The sequence below is a fragment of the Embiotoca jacksoni genome, unplaced genomic scaffold (assembly GCF_022577435.1).
Source record: "Embiotoca jacksoni isolate LCO1_2020_lvr unplaced genomic scaffold, fEmbJac1.0.p SCAF_3, whole genome shotgun sequence".
NCBI lineage: Eukaryota > Metazoa > Chordata > Actinopteri > Embiotocidae > Embiotoca > Embiotoca jacksoni.
The window spans coordinates 21,628,937-21,648,003 of NW_027185381.1; the positions used below are offsets into that span (position 1 = coordinate 21,628,937).

General features: G+C 45.7%; 1 protein-coding gene across 3 annotated transcripts in view; it reads left to right on the forward strand.

The window, feature by feature from the left end:
- hipk2 (homeodomain interacting protein kinase 2) overlaps positions 1-19,067 on the forward strand; it is a 74,672-nt gene that overhangs the window by 39,473 nt on the left and 16,132 nt on the right. For all 3 annotated transcript variants that reach the window (XM_069161985.1, XM_069161986.1, XM_069161987.1), the window contains exons 3-7: positions 11,791-11,914; positions 12,573-12,692; positions 14,154-14,240; positions 18,411-18,595; positions 18,729-18,891. In XM_069161985.1, the coding sequence (XP_069018086.1) occupies positions 11,791-11,914; positions 12,573-12,692; positions 14,154-14,240; positions 18,411-18,595; positions 18,729-18,891 (679 nt within the window). The remainder of the gene's footprint in view (positions 1-11,790; positions 11,915-12,572; positions 12,693-14,153; positions 14,241-18,410; positions 18,596-18,728; positions 18,892-19,067) is intronic.

A 19,067-nucleotide genomic window follows, 5' to 3' on the forward strand; every position in this document is an offset into this window, starting at 1 on the left:
CAGCCTGGATAGATGGTGTAATCTGAGTTCTGTTCAAATTACTATTTAGATGAAATCAACTCTGTCTGCTGTCTCCTTGAGTGAAGCCCAACCAGCAGAAATAACATCACTTGGTCCATTATAATTGAATCTTCAAGTAGGGCTACATGAAAAGGATAATGCCATATTGATTGTTGCTGTACAGTAATTGTTTTCCTTCAACAGACAATGTATGGCATATTAAATGCCGAGCAGTGCCTTCATTGTTTGTCATAGACCGTATAGAGGAGGGAGAAAATGAACACTTTCTATATGACAGAGGGAAGGAAAAACAATACGGGGCTATTGTCATTGAAAGGTGATTAACTGTGACTATACTTACAAATGACTGCAGGGCACTGTTGCTTGGCCAAATTAATTACCTGTCATTGTGACTGATTGTTTTTGAAGACAGCTCTTATTATTATTATTATTATTATTATTATTATTGCCCGCTCTAAGAAAAGAGGTCACAGCATTTCACCATGCGTAAGCAGCACAAACACAAATGCTAGTGATTAAAGGCAAAATTACTGAAAATGATCAGACTGGTTTATGTGTGGCTCACACACACGCACGCACGCACGCACACACACACACACACACACACACACACACACACACACACACACACACATAGGTTAATTGTTAGTTTAAGAGGGACAAGGAAATCTGTTTGTTGTTTCTTAAAGGAGTGTTGCTTCGATTGAATGAACATCAGAGGCATTATCTGACTTTGTTTAACTTGTAAATGCATACGTGTGGGAATAAATTTGATTAATTTGGTAGTTTGTACACAAACCACGCGTGTGAGTGTGTCAAAAGCTTTGAGAAAGAAAGCTCAAACACCTGTCCGCTGCATGACTTCCAAGGCTCACCTCGACGCAAGGAACCGGAGCTCTCGGTGACGAGCAAACAAAAAAAAAAGCTCACCTCACACACAGCGATATCAGCCTCCCTTCATTTGTCCTAGAAAGGAAGCCGGTGTGTGTGATGAGGCTACGAGCGGAATGACCTATTTGTCCAAATTTCTCACATAAAGCCTTAATAATCCTGCTGTTGTTTCCTCTACGTGATGACATTTCTAATTCTTGTCAGGGAAGAATGCAGCGTGTCAAACTGCGTTAAGAGTGTCTGAAGGCGCAGCAGGCAGGCGGCACGCTGGGGCAGATAGAGGGACGCGAGTGTGTAGGATCTCAGGAGGGATCGACGGAGGCTTCAACTTTCCCCAAAGGACGCTCTGGAGGACACGCACACGTCGCGTTCTTCAGGATTTATGTATTTCCTTGCATGGTTACGTGATGGCTGTCATGCATGTGTGACGTTAATTGTGGCAGAAGAAGGTCGTCGAGGGGTCAGTCAGTGTGTTGGATTAAGACTTGACCACATCTGGGTGACAATCTGGATCAGCTGCAGTCAGTCTGTCCCATCCACTCTCTAATTAACAACAAGCCTGCTGCACTCCGGGGACTCACTGAAACACACACACACACACACACACACACACACACACACACACACACACACACACACACACACACACACACACATACACACACACACACATACACACACACACACACACACACACACACACACACACACACACATAGAGCACAAAGAGAAGAGAGTAGCAGCAGATAGACAGACACTAAGGCAAGCAGAGAAACAGGCAGATCGAAGGAGGAAGCCTGGGGAATCACATCCAGGAGGTCTTTCCCCGTGTTAAATTTTAGAGGGGCACGGTGAGCTGCTTTCTTCTATAGGACCGATGTGAGGTTTAGTTACAGCTCTCTGCAGCTCTGTAGCTTGTCGTGAAGCAGCGCAGCCTTAGGCGCTGAGAATTCATGTCACACACAGCGGAATTTGATTAGGCAGGAGATGGTATTACTGGCTGACCTGGCGGGAGGAAGGAAGAGGGTAGTCAAACAAGGGAGAGTGATGGAGGGAGGGGAGGGGTGAATGGCGGGGAGGTAAAGAAATGTAGCGCATGTACTGTATGTCAGTGCATGCCAGGGTGGGGGTTATATAAGGCGGGTGGGGTGGGGTGGGGAGCTGGGTGGGGGGGGTTTCAGTCTGCCTTGCAAATGTCTCCCCGTGCCCTCTTTCACTTTGCCCCAGAAATGAGGAACTAGTCAACCAGAGCAGCATTTATGATTGAAAGTGTGTACGCGCATGTGTGTTTTGTCTGCATGTTTGTTTGTGGCAGGGAGACGTATGTCATTACGACGGTAGGACGGCGCCCCCGTGGCTCCTGGCTATATGTTCCCAGGCGCCGCATTTCAAATGGATTTTCGGCGTCTGTTGTTTTATCACATCTCCAGTATGCACGGCTCCACCAGCCGACCACATCGACTGTGCCCCCTCTATCACTTGATCTCTGTCTTAGTCACCCTAAATCAACAGAATGGGGACGAGCCGACGCCGAGCCTTGCAATTTCTCTCCTCTGGACTGGACTGGACTAAAGCAACTGCTGAAAGGAAACTAGACAATACAATGACAATAATGCCAGACAACAGAAAATACAGACCAACCACAAGTGAAGGAGGGAGACAGACAGTCAGTCAGTGAAGCAAGCAGATGAGAATGTGTTTGGTTTGGCCAGCATTTTACATAACTGTCACGCTGGGTTTTTCAACTGAAAGGCTGCAATACAATATTATGATATGATATGATATTATGATATATGATATTTTGCAGTTTCTGGACTGCCCTGTTGTGGCTTGCTCTCTGCTGGACGAATTTCCTTTTCTTTTGACTGTGCGCCAATCTCAGATGGAGCTGAGGAAGGGAATAGATCTCGCTCACTGAATCCCTCGTACACTCCAATTTACTGAAGTGATGAAGCTCTGGTTTAAGCATCCCTCAGCCGTGAGCACACGCAATCTCCTCTGCCTGACTTACCCGCCTGCGCCACGTCTGTACGGCGCGTCTCGCCGCCCACTGTGCTGCTTTCCTGTCTGTTTCCGTGAACGTCTCGATCTTGGTGACGGGCTCACCGGCTGGTTAAGCTGGTTGACTGAGTGACTGTGCGTTAGGATGTGTTATCATCGGTCTGCGTTTCTGCCTTTTGTTTGGCTTTGCCCTCACTTTGCAAGTTCTCTTTGACCCACATTTCTCCTCTGGGTTTGTTAACGGTGACTAACAGACTGTGAGGATGCCATGGCATCATTCTGAAGGGTCAGCAGCTGCAGTTTAATGCTCTCCCAGAAACTTGCACCTGTTTTTATTTTATTTTTCTGAGATGTACTTTTTACTGCCAGAATGTGATGGCTATTACCAATTTTGTTAGGTTATTATTTGGAGAATCAAAGGAAAGTCTGATTTTCATGAAGGCTCAAGTTTGTCACAGCAGAGCTGCACATGCCTGAGGGTCGGGTCAGTATCATGCCAATGTCCGCCTGGCTGGCCTAATAATGTCTGACTGTCAGTCCACTACCCTAATAGGACTGCAGAGACTTGAGGCTCCCTTTCGGCATCCCCTAAATCTTCTCTCTAGGCTGTCTCTGCACAGTACCACTGTATGACAGATACCCATCATTTACCGATGGCAAATCCTTCCCGGCACTCTTCCCTTTTGACGAGAGAGGCAGAAGGGACAGAATATGTGTGGGTAGCTGGGTGTTGATCAAGAGGGCATCCATCTTCCATTGTTGTGCCCACCCCCGCCCTCTCCAATTTTACCCTCCCTCCTCTCCTTTCTGTCATTTCTCCCTCTACGTCCATCCTTGTTGAAGGAGTTTTGTCCCTTTGACCCCTGCACCAGGCAGCAGGGGGTTGGGGGCTATAGCGGGTACTGCTGGGAGATGCGAAGAGCCCCCTCATTGCAGTTGGAAATGAGATGTATTACCGCTGCATGCTGGAGAATAATAATAACCACAGGAAAGAGGTAATTACCTGCTGGGAACGAAAAAGCAGTGCACAGACGCCTAAACGAACTACTGAGCTTTGCTCTAGCTGCAGTCATTGTTTGGTTTTTGTACACGTTAGCATTACTAATCAAAGCTTTTGCGAGCAGACGGAGGAAGAAAGATAGCGGGCAGGTGATAAATGGTACTACACTGCTTCTCCAAGGAGGGACGGGAAGTCTCCATAGCAGCAAATATATTACCAGGGCAGTAAAATATGTGTTGGATGTTTTATGTTTCTTAACAGTAAATCTGATATGTTATCTAATGCTGCTATGAGCCAAAAATCATTTGAAAAGCAGCCTGTATGTAATAACAAAGGGTCATGGAGTGTGAGAGAATGTGCCATATCCTGTGTGCTAATATTGACTGTGCCATGCTGCGACAACAGGGCTCCATGTGACATGTGTGCCACAGTGACAGGGGTGGCTCACTGCCCACTGAATATTTCATTATATAAAATGCCTCAAAGAGGAGGGAGGTGTTCAAATGTGAGACTGGGAGAGGGAACAGAAAGGATCTTTGATTGTGCAAATGCTATCTATGTTAGCTCTCAGTTACACTTTACTCCCTCTGTGGCTAGTGACCTGAACTGTTCTTCAGGGTGTGTTGAATCAGCACCAGCACACACCCGGCTGTCACCCATATTTTACACTGGCCTGCTTTGATGAATTTGAATTGCTGTAATCACTGTTTCTGTTGGAGCGGAGTTGTTTCTGCAAATTTCCACATTGCTTTTTGCATTTTAATAACCGTCCTTCTTTTGATGTTGATCCCTCCCTTTGTAGGGAACATCCTCTCTCCTACTGTCTATCCATGAAGCTTTTCTTTTGCCTTGTTGTAATGTATCGCCAGACCCACAGGGAATGCTAATACTTTAACAGGTAAAACAGTGGCAGACTTGTCAGCGCTTTTTTCTCTGTGCATTTTTCTGAGAAAGAAAAAGAGAGAGGGAGGCCTTTTTTTTTTTTTTTCAAGACCTTGAACACCAGGAATGTCGCCCCTGCTTTAGGGAGTGAGACAACATTTCTCAAGGACTGTGTTAAAAAGTTTTCCTTGTCCAGATACCCCTCCTCCCCTTTCCACCTCTCAACCACCTGGAACATCCAAGCTCTAAATTTAAATGACATCAGCAGTCGCTGCCTGCATAAATGTGCATTTACACAATCTCTGCATCCTGTGTGCATGCCTTGTGCGCCGTACGGCAATTTCTGATGTGATGAGGGCAGGTGGAGCAGTTGGGGAGGTGTGTATGTATATGTGTGTGTGTGTGTGTGTGTGTGTGTTTGTGTGTGTGTGTGTGTGTGTGTCTTGGGTTGGAGTGAGATTCTACGAACCACAGGTGCACGGCAGGGGATGTAACTCCGCACATTGATTTCACAGCCAGCGACCACCGTGCAATATATCTAGAGAAGTGTTTCTCTACGGTGCGTCTTCAAAGAGGCTGTGGAGGAACCTTTGAGGGTATAAATATGTAGATGAATACCCACGGGGAGGAAGGGAGTCATTCACAGCACCAACCCGGGTCTTTTTACATTTAGCAAGGGCAAAGCGTGGGACGGAGAGCGGGGTAGAGGCAAAGAGAAGGGAGGAAAAAGGGAAAGAAGAGAAGGAGAAAAGTCAATGGCAGCCTCTTTTCTCATCAAGTGCTTTTTCCTGTTAGCATCGGACAGCTAGCTCTCTCCACAAACATCACTATGTCATAACAGTGCTTTTATTTTAGCCAGTATAAGATTATTCTGGCCAAGTTGGCTATCATACTTATTTACCTCGAGGATACTTGCTGCTCTTTACCCATAACTGCCTGGCTATTGAATAAAACATAGTTACATAAAGGCCAATGATGAAGTCTTTGCAACAGAAAGGAAAAAGATCAAATCCATTACCACGGACTGGTTGACCTGTGTGTGTGTGTGTGTGTGTGTGTGTGTGTGTGTGTGTGTGTGTGTGTGTGTGTGTGTGTGTGTGTGTGTGTGTGTGTGTGTGTGTGTTTGTGTATATACGTGTTGTGCATTTATGTCTATATAAATGCTACCGGGTTGCAGGGATCCATCAGTCTCCCCTCTGGAGCCGAGCTAAGGGAAGGTCAGCCTGATGGATACATCCTGACATGCACACAGCCTGTGATGTCAGCTGTGTGCATGTATCTGTGTGTGTGTGTGTGTGTGTGTGTGTGTGTGTGTGTGTGTGCGTGTGCGTGTGCGTGTGTGTGGGCTGGCAGGCCAGCCAAGCGCAGGCACAGTTCAACAGAGCAGAGGGTGGACAGGCGAGTGGAGAGGGGGAGCGCTACAGCCCGGCGTCCTAGTTTGAGGGGGTTTAGCTGGCAGAGGGGTGGTGAGGAAGGGGGCGGATGGTAAAGCAGGGTGAGGTGTAGGGGTTGGCTGGGCTGGCAGAGGAGGGTGGGTGAAAGGGCTGAGGTGTATGGGTGGTGGAGGAGGGTTGCTGGGGTGGCAGAAGAAAGGCTCCATTCATGAGTCGTGCCATCTCTGGCTCCCAAGGGGACTGGGGCTCATCAATGACCAGGCCAGCTGGGAGGATGTCAGCATGCAGACTCTCTCTCTCCCTCCATCCCGCCCTCCCTCTTTCTTTTGTCATGGGCCAGTGCTGTCAAAGGCACTAGCCAGAACACTGAGGCCTCTCATGCACTTGGGTCCCCTTTCAAATTCAGTGAAAGCTCTGGCTAGCCGGTGGTTTGCACACCGTCTGTACTGTATGTCACATGTATGGTGTGGAGGGAGAAGCTCCGCCACCGCCCTGAAAGAGGCACTGTGTGTAACTGTCATACCAGATGGAGATGAGCTACTATAGGTGGTGTGCAGCTCAGGAGGTGATAAATCAGCAGTGTCATCTGAATGGAGCATGCCCAGTTAGTGTATCCAATTCTGGATGACAAGATGTAGTCCTCTGTAGAGCCAAATCCAACTGGTTTGGCCCTACAGATGGCAGTACGGTAGCCTGGTATTACCAGACCCCAATTCACTGCGTGAATATATGGGTCTGGTCACGCTCCATTGAGGTTTGTTTCCAGTCGTTGCATCCTAATTAACCTCGGGTTAATTTGGAAACTATTGGAGCAGCCTTTAACCAATTGGCATTGACCACCATGTACCATATGTTGTGCGCTGAAACTCTACGACATTGTTAATACTACTTCAACATCATCGGAGCTTGTCACACCCACTGGTCGCTGATTGGCTCACCCAACTGGCTGAGCAGAGTTTCCAGGCTATAATCACAGCGAAGACTGAGCTGTGAGCCCGCCCAGCAATGTGGTGCCCTGATTTTCCTTTAGCACCATGAGATTTACATTTGTGCCCAAGACTCAAATGTCTCAAAAGCTGGATGGATTTCCATGAAATTTGGTAAAGATTTGCATGTCTACCTCAGGAGAAAGTGTAATGAGTTTGAGGGTTGTTTAACTATCATCTACGACCACGACTTCCTTTTTCATTTTTCTCTGGTATTGTTGACCAAATCCCTGCAAAACTAATACCATTCCCATTAGCATCAGCTGCACTATGTTTCGTGATAATCAGCAAAAAGGAAGCATGCTGCTGCACTTAACTAAGATGGTGATCCAAATAAACTTCATACCTACTAAACAACAGTATGTTAGCGTGCTGAAATTAGGACCACTGCGCTGAAATGCAACCTCACAGAGGTGCTAGCACGCCTGTGGCTCTACATTTTGTTCAGTGATTGACCCACAGGGAGACGATGACAGTCAAAACTGTAAATTTTATAGGCTTGGAGTGAGACGTTAAGGGGGGGGGGGGGGGGGGGCAGGAAAGGAGCAGGGTTTGCTGCGCAGATGTGCGCGGTGTTTATCATTGCCAGTGAAATGCCTGCATCAGCAGCAGCTGTGGGGCGCTTTGCATGCAATGGCAGAGGTGCATTGGTAGGGGCAGATTTGCATTTGTGGTTTCATATCACCAGCAGTGAAGTTACTCCCTCTCTCTTCCTTCCTCCCTTTCTCTCTCCCTTTCTCTCTCTCTTTCTCTCTCTCTCTCTCTCTCTCTCTCTCTCGCTCTCTGTTTCGCTGATCCGGAGGAGCTTTCTGTGAGCGGCAGAGGAGCAACGAGAGCAGCCTAAGTAGAGCATTGGAGCATAACCCGGAAAGGTTCAGGCTGAAATGGATCCAAGCATTACAACAACACTAGTAAATCTCTCAATCACACACAGGGGCAAAAGCCATGCTGTTGTCACAAACACACACACACGCATATTAAAAGCTAAACAAATAGCAGTAATTGCACTCTTGTTATGAAAGTAGTGACCGCATGTCAGCTCCTCTGTTTCTGCTTTGCTTGTTTGTGCGTATGAATTATACACAATATAGTGATTGATGTTGGAAGTTTTATGAGTATAAGTTGAAGGTCCTGTGGCCGCGATGTGTCACAGTGATCTAGAGAACTATTTGATGAAAGGGTTTCCTGCGTCTTTCATCTTCACAACGAGTTTTGATGGTGGAGAATTTCCTCAAAAACAGCCTCGACTTTTTCACAGCTGGCAGTGATTCATGCACATTTTTAGTTTCCTCAAATTTAAATGAGGTTTATGGAAAACTCATACTCATGCAAATAAGGAGGTATATGTTTTGTGCTTTTTGTGTCGCAATATGTGAATCCTATTTAGATGACAAATATACCACAGAACTGCTGGGTTGCTATATTGGTTTCATTTTATCATGAAAAAATGCATAGGTAATAATAATAACACAGTGCTGCCTGTTTCTATTATCAACCTCTTCACAGACAGTGTGATAAGCAAAAAGCTGAAAGTGCAAATGATAATATGGGATTATAAACAGAACACAATCCTAACAAACTTCTGGATATTGTTCTGCGTTTGTCAAGTAGCTTTTGCTATGATACAGTGTTTAAGTGACTTAAGTTCAGCGAATACTTCAAATTGACCTGGACTCTGAAACAGTGCTTTATAATACAAAGCTTTACAGTTCAAGTGTTTCACTCGCATTTGCAGCTAAAATAGATATGTGCAAACCTGAAACCGGATTTAGGAGTGCAGTGAGCGAGTAAAGATTACAACCTGATGTAATGAATCAGCTAAATACAAGACAACAGTGATTATTAAGTGTGTAGTGGTAACATAACCTCAGGCCTACAGCCTACAGATGTGTGTCTCTCAGAATACGCACACACGTACACAGACAGAGGGTGACATAAGAAACTTGTACCGGAGAACATGCTAAAATGCGGTGTTACTATTTTGTGTTCAATAAAACTTTCCAATGTAGTGCTCAGCGTTGTAAAAAGCTGTGTTATTGATTTAAACAGTATTCAAAGTGCCTAATTTCCTAAAAATCTGTTTCAATGCGTCAGATAGCTTTGTCAGTGTTTTTTTGTTGTTGTTTTTTTTTTAAACCGAGGCATGTGTGTGGAGTAGATACTGCAGTCTTCCACTGTCATACTCCTCCACTGGTTTTCACATCATAATTGCGCACAAGGAGAAAGAGCACAAACACACACATGCATTGAAAAATATATATTAAACTCTGTGTTAATTGAAAATTGTTCTCTCTGCTTCTAAATTTGTGTGTATGTGTTTTTTTCATTTAGGAACACATATTCTCCTTGGGAAAATGGTTAGCATTGATAAAAGGATGGTTAAGTGTGTTTATGAGCATGTGCATATGGAGTTTGATCAAGCTGCATCTTTTTCTGGATGTAAAGGGATGCACTTCTTACAGTTTAGACCTTTTTTCAGTGTGCCTGCCACCCTGTGTGGTGGCGTACTTGTCTAGACCTGGGAGCAGCTGTTATTCTTCCCCTCTTCCTCATGTACTCGGTAAAAACTCCAGCCAGCCTAACAAGCTGTTATAGCAGGATCATGCCGACCCCGGTCCTGGTGTCCATCTCTTCCCTTTTTCTACCTTCAGCAGACCTCGTCGTTCCCTCTGATATCACCTCCTCGCAGGCTCCTTTATGCCTCTTTGGCAGCCTTTTGACGGCTGTCTCGGCTCATTGTGTGTGATGTTGTCTTTGTGTTGGTGTGTAATGGTGCTCTAAGATACTGTTGCAAGAGTCTTGTCTTGGTGTCTGTTCCACTGCTGCCCTTGAGACCTCAATAACCACCTTCTGTGACAGGAGCTCTTCACTGAGCAAAGCACTGCCCCCACTTCTTCCTCTTGCTCCTATTTTGTGCAGAATCCCATTGTCTATCCTTGTGGTTTCATCTGCCTCTATACATTAGCCATATCCAAGTGTACAATGAGTCGCCTGTGCCCTCTCTTCATTTCACCCAGCATCAGCGACCAATGAAGCGGGGGAGGAGGGGGTCTACAGTGGGAATTTGTTTTTAAGTGTGTAAGATATGTTCATTCACCCCCCGCCTGAACCACTCACCCATCACCTCCCTACAGGTCTATAAAGTACTATAGCGTCCTCCACCACCCCCCATGCTGTTTTCCACATTCTCTGTTCTCTTGATATGTACAGCTCCAGCGGGCCGAAAGCCAGCAGACCCCCTCATTTCTCTCTCCATGGCCAAAACCCTGCCAGAGCCCGCCTCGGCCTGAGGGGTGGGGACAGGGGGATGGGATGGGATTTAACCATGGTCATGGCAATCAGCATTGTGAACTTGAAACTTCCCAACATCAGCCTTGAGCTCTTGTGAACTCTGTGTCATGCTGTTAATACGTTATTAATGGATAGAGATTTTCAGTACTTCAGTGTGGATTTACTTATTTTTTTAACCTTTTTTGCCCACTCACACACACATACACGCACGTGCGCACACACGCACGCACGCGCGCGCGCGCACACACACACACACACACACACACACACACACACACACACGCACACACGTGATGACAGCCAGAGAAACCTCTTGAAAGTGCTTTGAATTGTTAGCAGAGCAGAATCACTGTGTTCTTGGTTATTTTAAGTCCCATCAGAGACAGAAGTGCAGTAGTCTTTCTGACAAGACATCAAACGTGTTAAATGAAATTCAGGAACTGTTTGGGACGGCAGCGCTGCTCAAATAACTGAAACAATATTTCTTCTTTTTCATCAAATCAGAAATATTTATGTCTTTTACAACTGAAACAGTCTTTTACTCTTATTACTCTGTTTGTGTCTATGTGTGTACAACTTGGAAAAAAAAGCCTGTTTGGAAATTAAGGATTGGCATTTTTAATTTGAGTGTAGCTCACTAAAAGCCAGCATGAAGCGTGATGCACGGTCTGGTGAATATTTAGATTGGTTTTAATTTTCATGGCATAATTGCTTCCATATTGCTTTATGGCCGTGGACTGTGAAACTTTGTAAACATGTTTGACTCCCAGAGATGGGGCTCAGTGATTGGTGCTCCACGCTACGGTTATCAATCAGTTATCTGCAAGGTGCCACCTTGGAAACTGCCCAGACAAGAGATATGGAAAAGGGAACACCCTGCTGACTCCAACACCAGTGAAAGTAAACCTCAAGGCTGCACCGAGCGATCAATGTTAAGTTAACAAATCAGCCTTCAGACATTGTAGATTAATTGAATTGACTGCCTTGGTGAGGAACTGTATGTGTGCAAAAAATGTACACCTACTTTGTGTGTGTATTTTGTCCAATTACATCGTATTGGCTTTGGGATTGTTGCTCAGATTTGTGAACAGTCTCCAGCTCCCTCCCGCATATGCAGAGTGCATTATTTTACTCTTCTGACCTGCGTGTACCACACTGGGCTGCTCCCCATGAGCTCATATGAAGTGTGAAAAGAATATGACTTTGTATTGAAAACAAAGTCGTGTCACAATTTGTGTCTTTGTCTACTGGGATTGGATAAATACATTTTGTACAAGATAAAAGCATCTGATTTCTAACTGCGCTGTGTGTTTTCTGTCCTCAGGGCTCCAGAAATCATCCTGGGCTTGCCGTTCTGTGAGGCCATAGACATGTGGTCCCTGGGCTGTGTAATAGCCGAGCTCTTCCTGGGATGGCCCCTCTACCCGGGAGCCTCAGAGTACGATCAGGTAACACTGAATGATTGCCTCTAAACTGCCTCCTGACCTCTGAGCAGCTCGTGATTGCACGTGTTGTGGGTGCCAGCACACCCACAAACTCATTCATGTGCAGTTTTGTTTACGTGAACACATTTGTGTGTGTCCTCTCTCCATGTGAGTGTGCTTGGGAGGCTGAGATGCTTCTCCCTGAAATCCCCCTGACAGCCCCTGATGATTCTTGCGCAGCCTCCCTGTTTATCTGAACAGATGCCACAGAGCCACTAGTCCAATTAGCGCAGCCCCTGTGCTCCAGAGCAAGACATTGTCGCGTTCTTCTCTCGCTATCAAGTCAGATGGGGCTCAGTGGGGAAACCTTGAGCAAGTTGTGCTCCATCTCGAAACAAGCTTGTCTGATTTTTCACAAGCTCAAAAATTTAGCATGTCTGATTTACAAGTCTCAAATCAGTCCTTCACTCTTAAGCTGAGGTCATGTTTGACTGCTGTGCGTTTTCCTGCCATAAAAGTTTGGAGCACTTCATATCAGCTTAGATTTTCAAACTGCCAAAAGAACATCCATCCCAAAGTATTAGAGTTTTTTGTGTCATCTGCAGGAAATATTCCCAGTCCTCCTCAATTAAATGCAGCTTATGGTTCAATGATGCATGTCAAAATCTCTTCTGTTCTGCAGATCCGGTACATCTCTCAGACGCAGGGTTTGCCCGCAGAGTATCTGTTGAGTGCAGGGACGAAGACCACCAGGTTCTTCAACAGAGATCCAGACTCCACATATCCTCTCTGGAGACTTAAGGTACAGCTGGAGCGACACGGATGCATTCACAAATACACACAGAAAATCTGAGCCGGTAGAATTAAGTCCATCCTTCCAGGAGCAGGTGATGGTTTCACGAGCAAAAGCTTCACCGGTAAAAGCTGTTGTTAATATTCCAGAAACTCCGCGTACTGTGTGAGGCATTGACTGCCCTGTTGCTGGCTATAAACAAAGTGAGAGGGTAATGAGAGCAAAATGGATCTGTGTGCGAGGATTTGGCAAATGAAAATGCAGCCTGATGAATGGAGTTCAGAGGGTGCTCTAACCCCCTCTCACTGTTCCTCTATGTAGGCCACTCAATAGGAAACTCTGCTCTCTCTTTTTTTTTACCCTCATTAACTTCATTTGAACTTTTGTGTGCCACACAGAGATTTTGCACATTTAATTTGTCACTGTATTGAGCTGCAAATACTGATACTTTGCTGCATGGTATGGGGATGTTTCTACTCGCCGTTGATGAAGAGTTAAGTGCATTTGTTTCTCATGAATTCCAGTAACATACAACAACCACTGACAACAACTGATGATGGTGAATGCCTTTTAATGAATACAAATAGTAAAAGAGAGTACATAGTGCTTCCTCGTCAGTGGGGCTGCCCACAGGCTTTTAGCAGCTGTCAGCTAAAAGTTGCGCGTTGAACTTTTTGCTCAAATTTAAGAATTTTTCAGTCTTCTCTGGAAACTGTATGACCTTTGTGCCTCCGTGGCTTTTTTCAAAACACCTCATTGTCAGTTCAGAGCGGGGTGTTTTTGAGTTCCTCGCCATAACAGTTGACAGAAGCATTGTTGGGAAGATAGAGAGATGGATTAATAACTTGCACTTGACACCACTGCTGTAACGCCTCATGATTTTCTAGGGCCTTCGGTATGTGGAAAATCAAACATCAAGCTATCCTGAACACTTTTTTTTTTTTTCCCACTGAACAGTGTGTGCTCAGCTTTAATTTGACCTTGCCATGTGTTTCCATGTAACAGCAGCTGTATTGCCTTGCTGACTGTAATTCAAAATATTGTGTGTTTAGTCAGGAGGTTTCTATAGTCAGGTCCACACACATATGTTTAGTGTACTTCTGCATCCTGTCAAAGAGAGCAATCAAGTGTTTTTATTCTTGTCTGTGCATTTTCATAAAGTCACCAGAAACTAGCACAATGTAAATCATCTCAGTGTGTGTGTGTGTGTGTGTGTGTGTGTGTGTGTGTGTGTGTGTGTGTGTGTGTGTGTGTGTGTGATATAGCGTGTGCCTCCATATGCAGTCTCGCCAGTCGTTCTTGGCTGTTAGATGAGTATTTGTGTGCTACCCCGGGGTTGCTCAGAGGGTGAGCCGAGTCCTGCTGCACATCAACAACAAGAGGCCGTAATGAGCCAAATGTAAATAGTGCGTTTCCAGAGGGGAAGTGTCACGGGATTTGAGAGGAACATCTGCTTCTTGTCTCCCGCAGACTCCGGAGGACCACGAGGGTGAAACAGGGATCAAGTCCAAGGAGGCTCGCAAGTACATCTTCAACTGCTTGGACGACATGGCGCAGGTATGTCGTTTCAGTACCACAAAGATCAACTCTTCCTCTTGCCCCAAATCAGACAATAGATGTATTATTTGCTTTTTCTCTGTCTATTTTGCTTCAATCTTATCCACCTGCCTTTTATTTGAAGCCTCTTTGATGGGGCTGCTCAGGTCCCGGGCCAGTTTGATCCATCACATCCCGAGAATTATCTATCAGATATTTGAAATCCTTTAAAATATTTATCCTGCCAGGGTCTGATCTCCAGCTGCAGTGTAGCTTGGCTGCTATTTAGAACTTTACAGAGTGAAACGAAAGCAGCTGTTTGCCGAAACCCCTCCTCAACCTCAACCTCTGCCTCTGCTCTTCATTTTGCTTAACCACTAGCTAATAACTTACAGACAAGACATTTGAGCGGAACATGTGGTGTGGCTGGTTAACAGGTTTGATATGTACAGTTTGCTTTCTTATTTAAGCTGCAGTGCGTGTTGTGGTTATGTTCTCACTTTGCGAATTTTGCTGTACATGTAAGCAAGTCGAGGGCAAGGGTATAAAGTGAGACACTTACTCACACTATTCCATAATATTCCAACTATTTTTCCGGACTGGTTCAGTGGGATCTACAACACTCAGCTGGGTAGCCCCTCTCCCTGCAGCCCTGCATTTTACCTGTGGGACTGTGGTTGTTTAGAAGTTCTTACGTAACCCATGGAAAATGGTATGTACGACTTATGAGGTTGGATCAAAAAGTTCTGAGACTCTCCCTGTTGCGCACAAATGGAGCGCAGTACAGTGACGAGCAGGGGGAGGCCATTACCGTCGTGAGTCAGAGGTCCAAGTTACGTTTCTTGATCAACCACAGCACCTGTGATACACAAGTTTTTGTGACCACTGCTATGTGCACATTTACAATGACTTGAGCAGAGAGCGCAGATCAAGTTTCTTGTCAAAGTCAGGAAACACAGACCCTCGAAATGCTTTAGAAAATTTACGGCATTGAAGCGACGATTCGGGCGAGGTGTGTTGAGTGACATTCGCATTTCGAGAGGGGCAGAACGTCACTGTCCGAGATCAATAAATGTACATCAGGTCAGAACTGCAATTAGGTGGGTTTTCTTTGACATTCGTCCCCCAGGGTCAGACTGTCAAAGCTGAGTTCTACTGTGATGTTCTGTCGCGTCTGAGAGAAAATATTCAGGGCTAACAACCTGAACTGTGATGCGATGGCACTTAGGTTTTCCAACATGACAATGCACTCGTCCATCAGCACTGGAAATACAGGAGTTTCTCAGCTGCAACAACAAAACGGTCGCTCCCTTCACCTCTACTTACCAGATTTGGCTCTCCGCGAGTTCTTTCTGCTGCCCAAATATTTGACACAAAATTTGACGTGCTCTCTCTGCTCAAGTTTCACACACATGATGTCATCGCAAATGTGCTTAGCACCGGTGACAAAAACTGCTTCCCTTTACAAAAAAATCCTTATTTCAAATAGTACAAACTCTAACATTAAACATTTCTCTGAACATGCTGAGCCTCGTTCCTACGTAACAAGAACAGTCGGAGCTTTTTGATCGCACCCTCGTATACAGACTGGCTTTATTGAAGGTGTCTATATGTCCTTTATGACTCGGAATGAATTAATCTCTCCGTGGTGGGAAAGTTCACATGCAGCCATGACATTTTGATAGGACGTGCCTGACAGTGAGTGATAGTGAGTGTTGTTTTGTTCACTCTCACTTGGCCAAATACTGGTTCTGCTGGTGATTAAAAATATCACACTGATCTTCCCATGGCCCTTCGAATTTCTGACACTCATCATGCTCCTTGATCACGCCCCTGATCATGACTGTAGCCAAGCGATAGGAGCTAAGCAAGGGATTATTTTTTTTTATTTTTTTTTATGGACTATGGTCATCTTGATTCCCAACCAGCAGCCTCAGGAAATTGTCCATTTGGATACGCAACACATGTAGCTGCTTAAGTGATGGAGACAATTATGGTTGTCCAGTAGTGCCCAGGGCCGCTGTCAGGCGTGTCTGGAGTAACATGCTGTCGGCTGGGACAAGATTGTATCGCATCCCTGGGCTTGTTGAATTTACAGTTAACACACATACTCAAACACACACACACACACACACACACACACACACACACACACACACACACACACACACACACACACACACAAAGCACAGCGTTTAATGAAACCAACCTGCTCTGGTATGATATCCCCTGGGTCATCTCTGTCTTCCGTGCTTCAAGCTCTGTGTCCTGTCTCCCTCTGTTTGCAGCCAGACTCAGCTCAGTGCAAAAACACAGAGGAGATACCGGAGAGCCGCGCTGGCTTAATGTGGGAGAAAACTGCCTATTTTGCCCCATCTCACTATCCTGACCATATAAACAAGCCAGCATTGTGGACATCTGCCTCTGCGTGTATAATGGATGATATAGCTAAAGGCCCTGCAAGATAGAGGGGCTGGGTGCCAGGAAGAGATAATGAACCTCCTCTCAGTCGTGGGAAATGTGTGGAGGCTTTAGTCACAAGTATATCTAATTTGAGTAAATCAGACACCAACTTACAGCAAATGCAGGACCCCGCTAAGGGCATAATGTAGATGGAAGGAAGGCCGGAACGGCTCCAAAATGGATTCACTTTGATCTGCGAGCCTTCCCTATCTCTGTTGATAGGAGTGAAGCCTCAGCAGGAAGAGCAGCGTGGTCTTCACCTCATCTTTCTTTTATTATACACACTTGAAAATAGACCTTTTCTTTTCTTCAACTGCCCCTTCTTCTGAGACGTAAAGTGTTAAAAGTTCTGGATAAATCTGCTCGTGTTGTTGGAGACGACGGTCCTGCATCCTGCATGCCTTGTTCCACCTCTCCTGAGGCGCAGCCCAATCTGTCCCACTGCTCGACATCTGCCGTCCATGCCCTCGCTCCAGAGTGGCATGTCGGTGCTCCTCGCGACGCAGATGTGGTTCCATTAAAAAACAGGCATTTACATGTCGGACGCGCAAGGCTGGCTGACTTGAAGCCCCTTGTTTTTATGTTTTTCAGTGGTTTTAATTGAAAGAAAATGAAGTATGACGAGATCTTTTCCATCTGATAAATTCACATATCTTAATTTAATACATGATAGGAAACCTCTTTCTCCTCTTCAGGCTTTTTCTTATCCTGTCTGATAATTGTGGCACCGAACTGTGTACATTTTCCCAAAGTCATCTCTTCCACCAGCAGAGGACAGTGTGATTATTTCTTACCTCATTCTGCAGATTATTCCTTTATCACGGCCGGTGAAGATTGCAAGCGGAGAGGAATGGTTACAGAACCTGAATAACGTGCATGGAGAAAGAGAGAATTGAATCAGATTTTGCAGTGTTGACTGGCAGTGCATCTGATAGCCCCTGGAGCAGGCCTACAGATAAGGGTTGCGTCTTTTTGAAAAACAGGCCTGCTGCCGCTGCACGGCAGTCACAATAAACAAGGCTGCCTGTCCTCTGTCCTTTCGCTGCCTGACAATCTGCTTGTTCACCGAGTCCAGACTAGCTAATATCACGACCTTGTCCCACTTCCCTCATTCCTCAACTCCAAAAGCAAACCTAAACATCAGAATCAGTCCGCTGCCTAACAAATCAGTCCCTGCTAGCTACGTAGCATTGCATTAAAGCAGAAAATCTGCTGCTTTGCCAGGTATTTATCTAAAGCCTAAACCGCAATGTTTATTACAGATGAAGTAACACGATGCTCTGAGGCAGCTCCCCAGAAGATATTTAGGTTGAGTTGCCCCGTGGCAGCTTTTTCACTCGCAAAATGGGGTCCTGTGTGAAAGGGCTATTTAATGAACAGCTAATGGTTGTGTTTATTGGGCTCTTGTTTTTTGTTTGTTTTCACATCGCAGGAATAGATAAAAATCTCAGTGGAGGCGCCAGGAAATATTTCAAGTGGTGCTATGAATACCAGTGCAAATGTTTATAATGTCACCAAGGTGCAAGGTTATCACTAGTCTCTGTGACACACACAAACTGAAACCCTAACTTACAAGGCCTTCTGAGTGTTAGTAGGTCTCTCTATGGGAATAAGCTGCAGGAGAGATTTTTCTGTCGTCTGCAGGAACATTAGAGACCTTGAACAAAAAGCCATTGAAGAGGTGTTTGAAATGTTAAGTCGCTCGTGTGTTTGTTGTTGTGCCTTCAGGTGAACATGACGTCAGATCTAGAGGGGAGCGACATGCTGGCAGAGAAGGCCGACAGGAGGGAGTTCATCGACTTGCTAACCAAGATGCTGACCATCGACGCGGACAAGAGGATCACGCCTATCGAAACGCTCAACCACCCCTTCGTCACCATGTCGCATCTCCTCGATTTCCCGCACAGCACACAGTACGACCTCAACAGGCCCCTGCAGCTGTTGTTTATACACTCACCGCTTTCAAACAGCGTACGCTACATCTGTCTCGATCATGAGACGCAGTGCTCACTCCTTCTCTGTCTTCCTCATTCTCTGTCCACGCAGCGTGAAGTCGTGCTTCCAAAACATGGAGATCTGCAAGCGTCGCGTCAACATGTACGACACGGTCAACCAGAGCAAGACGCCCTTCATCACCCACGTGGCCCCCAGCACCTCCACTAACCTCACCATGACCTTCAACAACCAGCTGAACACTGTGCACAGCCAGGTGAGGGAGGGAGTAGACCTCATTCCTCATTGCTCAGTAAGCCGTGAAGTGACCGCTCATAGTGATGTTGGGATTCAAGTGTGTATGGCAGCTTCCAATTAAATTATGAAAGAAAAAATTATAGGTGGAAAAAAGGTGCAGGTGAAAAGAGGATTACATATGACTGTCAAAATAGA